Source organism: Capricornis sumatraensis, chromosome 18 (assembly GCF_032405125.1).
Source record: "Capricornis sumatraensis isolate serow.1 chromosome 18, serow.2, whole genome shotgun sequence".
NCBI lineage: Eukaryota > Metazoa > Chordata > Mammalia > Artiodactyla > Bovidae > Capricornis > Capricornis sumatraensis.
In genome coordinates, this window is record NC_091086.1 from 45,212,229 (window position 1) to 45,218,228 (window position 6,000).

At 39.5% G+C, this 6,000-nt stretch overlaps 1 protein-coding gene across 1 annotated transcript in view; it reads right to left on the reverse strand.

The window, feature by feature from the left end:
- The window catches only part of SPEF2 (sperm flagellar 2), a 199,405-nt gene extending 194,593 nt beyond the window's left edge, over nucleotides 1-4,812 (reverse strand). Inside the window, exon 1 of the mRNA XM_068990522.1 lies at nucleotides 4,755-4,812. Coding sequence (XP_068846623.1) covers nucleotides 4,755-4,812 — 58 coding nt within the window. The remainder of the gene's footprint in view (nucleotides 1-4,754) is intronic.
- Nucleotides 4,813-6,000: the final 1,188 nt, after the last annotated feature.

Sequence of the window (6,000 nt, forward strand, 5' to 3'; positions counted from 1 at the left end):
TACTTTACCTTACTTTTGCCTCACTCATGCATCCTCATATAATAAAATATTTACTAGGTGCCTATTATGTGGCAGGCATCATAATAGGTATTCTTCTAAAGTGAGAGATACAAAAGTTGTTGAAATAATATTATCTAGACCTAGATAGATGATAGGCACTGTGGTAGATATTTTCCACTTGCAATATCATTTGATACCTCCCAAATATACAGTAATTATTATTATTACCTCTCAGGGTATAAAATTGTGACTAAAGATTACTGTTTCTAGTTCAGATATTAGAAAATCAGGACTTTAGAGATAACTAAATTTTTCAACTCAGTTTTCTATTTATTGATTCTTTGTTACTTGTGATAACGATGTCTGAGACTATTGAAACAAAAATACCTATAATAAGGTATCTACAATTTTCAGTATGACCCCACCCAGAATCCAAAAGAATATGGACTGCTTGAATATCAATTTTTACAAAGAATCTGATGTATACAGTACATGGAATTTGAATGCTCTACATTTGTGGAGAATGTTTAATTATGACATTCTGATGCCAACTTCCTCTTACAGTGAATTTATAACCATTTTGTAAAACAGAGGCAATGGTTAGGCTTGAAAATAACTGAGAGTCTGTAAAGACTTTTACAGCAAATCTCTTAGTAACATTATTCTGTATTGCTTATTTTTTATTACAAAAATAATTGCTTGAATTATTTTCTATTGAACAACTTTTAGTATTTTAAGACATTTCATTAACATACATCTAAGCATTATTTTCCAGGACAAATGGTCTAGTTAAACTTAACTCACTGGAGATCCTTAGCTTTAGTAACACAGAGCTGAATCTTCATATGTTGAGACTAATCAAACCTCTGGTGACTCCCAGAAACCTCATTAAGTAGAAGGAGACTGTTCTTAACTGAGGATCATTGGAATTCATTTTCTTTACTGCTGATATTCAGGGTAGTCCAGGCAACACAAAATTCAATATGAGATGCTTTATCCAAATTGATTTCTACTTTTCAAAATAATCCAGAAATCAATCAGCTTTACCTGCCTCTCTAATGACTAAACCATTATTGAGTCTCACTGAGGCAGCAATGCATTCACTTGGCATTCTCATTCTGTTTGCTTTGTCTCAGGAAGCAACATGTGGACTGAACTACTTCTAAATAAATACTAATAACTCCACCATTGCCATTTAACCATCTGGCTGAATTTCTGTACTTCTTGCGACTTCAACTGAACAATAATCCTCCTTAAAAGGAGCTCAAATGAATATCTTTGGGAGGGTTAATTTTTAAATAGTAAATTCCCTAAGCATAAAATCAAATGTATAATATATCCTAAGAGCACTTGTCAAAGATCTAGCTCCAAATTCTAGTTCTAGGACTTACTAGATAGGTGACTTAGAACAAATCACCAAGCTTTCTCAGCCTCTTTCATACATCTGTTCAATGGAGACAATGCCTCTTAGTACTTTTTAAAATCTCAAATATGAAAACTTATGTAAAAGGCTTAGCACAGGGTCTGGCATAAGAATCTAAGTGCTCAACAAAGAGTACCTTTTATTATTATTATTATTCCATGTATAAACTTCATTTGAGAAAATAACTCTTATGTACTCCCCTGTCCCAGCAATACTTCAAGATGCTTACTATATTTCAATTAGTGTTAAGCCTCTTTTTCTCCTACATTGTCATGTGACATTTGATCTTCTTTTTTTGATTTTGCATTTCTAAGGCTATACCAAATTCTACTTTCAAATTATGAAGGCAATACAAGCAAAACATCAAATAATACAGATGTATAAAGAAAAGCTAGCAATCATCTCCTTTCCCAGGGTAAGCAATACCAATACACTGGCTTATATGCTTCCACACCTCTCTCTATGCTTACACAAAGATTAAGAGTCATGTATATGTCAACAGTCCAGTATATGCCTCTCCACACTTTTCTCTCACACATCCTTATGGAAAATGGTATTATATTGGTTCCAGTAAGTTTTAATTTTGTTTTTCACTTGACAAAATTACATGAGCTCATTTTAGGTCAGAAGTTAGAGTAACTAACTCATTTGTTCTAACAACTGCATGATAATCCATAGCATAAATACAGGATCATTTACCCAAGTATTCTATATTTGAAGTAAATTCATATTGTCTGTATTTTTTTTTTCTTTTTGCCCCTACAATCCATGTGGCAATAAACATCCTTGTTCAAATGTCCTTACACATTGGTGATTTTATTTTTGTATGATAGTTTCTAAAAAGTAAGATTTAGCATTTACTGTGTGTCAGGGACTGTTTTAAATGTTTTGCATTTATTATCTCATTTAATCGTAACACTATTTGATGAAGTATTATTATTACCCCTATTTTGAATATTATAAAATTTAGGTAAATAAAATGCTCACAAACAGTAGCTAGTAAGTGTGCATAAGTGCTTTTAACCTAAACAGTCTGGCCTCCAAATCCTTGCTCTTAACAGGACACTTATCCAGAAATTGCCCAATTATTTTCCCCAGAAGTTGCATCTACTTATGGTTCTTCCAAGAGAGTTCCTATAAACTGTTTTAAGTCTTCCATTTTACACCACAGAATGGCTTATCTAATGACAGAAATCAACTGGCAGTATGCTTCTTAGACACACAGATCCTATCTTGTCTGTTTCCAAACACAGTTGAGTGTGTTCCCTATAGTCTGAAAAGCCTTTACAACATGGATTTAGGTAATCTCAAGAATTGTGTCTCTCTCCTTGGACTCCTCTTAGCAGCTGGGATCAAGAAATGAATATGTATTACTAGTGAATGGGATGCAGAATATATTAGCTGTCTCTGCCAACAGCTTCCAGCTTTATACTTGGGGAAAGCAGACATCAGAAATTTTCCATTTATAGTTTATGTTATTTAAATTCTTTAAAACTCTTCAGTCTTGGGACTTCCCTGGTGGTCCAGTGGTAAAAACTCAGCACCTCTACTGCAGAGAGTAGGGGTTCAATCCCTGGTCAAAAAACTCAGTTTCTGCATGCCTCTAGGCGGGGCCAGAAAATAAATAAAATCTCCAGTCTTTTAACCCTCAGGGAATGAAGTAATTCTTCCTCCTCCTTTCAAAACCCAAACTCCCCAAACTGATTACAATTATAATGGCATATTACTGTTTTTAGATTTCCTGTAAATTTTATTTACTTTTCTCAAAAGTGTTTGAATATGCAACAGAGTCTTGTGGACTTGAGCAAAGAATATGGCTTTTATTAATCAAGTAAATGAACCAATGTAAACTCAGCAATCTGTAACTGCTTTTCTTAATAAGAGTATACCTTAAGGCCATGATACTACATTTTGGCTCCTATGGTGAGAAAGAAATAAGAAAAGAAAAGTGCTAACACCATCCTGAGATAAGCATCATATTTTCGATAAGGAACAGTCAGAGACACCTGGGATGATCATGGAATCCTGGGAAAAAACTTACTGTGTGTGGGTGGCAGTTTGGCAAAGAAAAAGTCTGGGTTTATGCCTCAAGAAAGGCAACTGGCAAAACCAATACAATATTGTAAAGTAATTAACCTCCAATTAAAATAAATAAATTTATATTTAAAAAATAATAAAAAATAAAAAAATAAGATTTTAGGATATTAAAAAAAAAAAAAAGAAAGGCAACTGGAGTGAATGATAGTCACTCAGTTTGTGTTCAACTTTGCGACTCCCTGGACTATAGCCTGCCAGGCTCCTCTGTCCGTGGAATTCTCCAGGCAAGAATATTGAGTGGGTTGCCATTTCCTTCTCCAAAGGCGACTGCAAATGCTCCAAATTTAAAGATCCTAACACTGGTAACAAATACTTCGCAGCTGCAGAAACAACTACTGGTTGAGCAAATACTGTGAATGACTTAAGATTGAGTTGGCATTACTGCCCCTCTGGAAGCAAGTTGACATTATGCAAGAATGCTTCTGGGAAAAACAGATTGAAATGATTTGGCCTGAAAACCTCTTGCTTTGAGCAAAATCATGCCAGTTGGTAAATGAACTCTTGTTTAAGAAACAACAAAAAGAAGTTGAATGGGGTATAGTGCTATTCTGGAATTACTTGGTTGTCACAAAAGTTGTCAGCATGTAAAACTGTGTCTGTGGTTGTGGGATTTAGGAAATTTGGATGACAACTTTATGGCTGGGATAAAGTCAGGTTGGTGAAGAAGTCAGCTTTGGGAAGAGTGAAAAGTGGTCAGAAGTAGCGAATGTGCACATACTGAGTTAGAACTGCTGAAATTTGTAAATGTTAATATATTCTGCATTAACTCAATTTCACACACAGCCCTTTATACCGGAGGGAACACAGTGGGAGAAGGAGAAGGTATTGTAACTTGTCCTGGGGCACACAACTAGTAGTGAGGTAGGTGGCTTTCAGGATTCACATTTCGCTGGTTTGCCAGCACACCACGCTCACACCACGCTTCTGAGAGTGTGAAAGGAGCAATGTCAGGGCTAGATTAGAGTCCAGAAAGTTCTTCTTTCCATTGGAGCAAGGGCGCCCTCCCTAAAGCCTCAGAACCGTGGTAGGTCAGAACCCGCGCGCGGGGCTGGGACCACCGTGATGATGGGTAACTCAGAGCCGAGCGTTGGAGTGGAGAAGCCAGGCTCCACGGTGGCTGAGGTGAGGCAGAGGCGGCAGCTAGCCTGCCCCGCCAGACTCCATCAGCTCGCCGCGCCCCAGGCTCCGCGCCCCGTTCGCCCCCGGCCCGCTCCCCCCAGGCTGTGTCACTCACTCACGGTCTGGGACACCTTCAATTCCTGGTTGAGCCACTGGCACAGGATTTCCGACATGGTTTGGCCTGTATGTCCCACCGCAGGCAGGTGCCAGGGACGCGCGGGAAACCTAGCCCGCCTGCCTGTCCGCGTCCTCCTGTTGCCAAGGGCGACCCGTTGCTAAGGAAGCGTCTTCAGGCCGGAGCTAGGGGAAAGGCTGGGAGAAGAGGGGTGCCAGAGCTCAGCCCAGCAGGACAGAAAATCGTGGCTTGCCCCCTGCTGGTAGGTAAGACCGAGATGTGCGCAGGCCCGGTGGGCTTGGGAGGGCTGGGGGAAGGCGGTGGAGCGCTATTAACAGAACAGCCAGGAGATGGTAGCGGGGTTGGTGTGTGGAGGAGGAGAGGCAAGGGAGCCTCTCAAAAGGAAAAATCTTGATGAAGGGGAATTTTCTTCTTCCTGTTTGCCTCCTAAAGAAACGTATGGAAGACCCTGCTCCAGTGACCTCAGTTTTGTCTTTAACTTACAAATTGCCAGTTTTAATTGCTGTATTATATGCAGCCATGAAATTAAAAGATGCTTACTCCTTGGAAGGAAAGTTATGACCAACCTAGACAGCATATTCAAAAGCGGAGATATTACTTTGCCAACAAAGGTCCTTCTAGTCAAGGCTGTGGTTTTTCCAGTGGTCATGTATGGATGTGAGAGTTGGACTGTGAAGAAAGCTGAGCGCTGAAGAATTGATGCTTTTGAAGTGTGGTGTTGGAGAAGACTCTTGAGAGTCCCTTGGACTGCAAGGAGATCCAACCAGTCCATTCTAAAGGAGATCAGTCCTGGATGTTCATTGTAAGGACTGAGGCTAAAGCTGAAACTCCAATTCTTTGGCCACCTCATGCAAAGAGGTGACTCATTGGAAAAGACTGGGGGCAGGAGGAGAAGGGGACGACGGAAGATGAGATGGCTGGATGGTATCACTGACTCAATTGGCATGAGTTTGAGTGAACTCCGGGAGTTGGTGATGGACAGGGAGGCCTGGCATACTGCGATTCATGGGTTCACAAAGAGTCGGACATGACTGAGCGACTGAACTGAACTGAACTGAAATGATGGGCTACCCAGACAGGGACTGAATAGGTCTTATACAACTTTTAGTTCCAGAACTGGTAGAGGTCCTGACCTGTAGCAAGCTTTCTATAATTTTTATTGGTGGTGATGACAGAACTGACATTTAGGGTAATTCATACCTTTATATTGTTTTGAGAGGTGAGT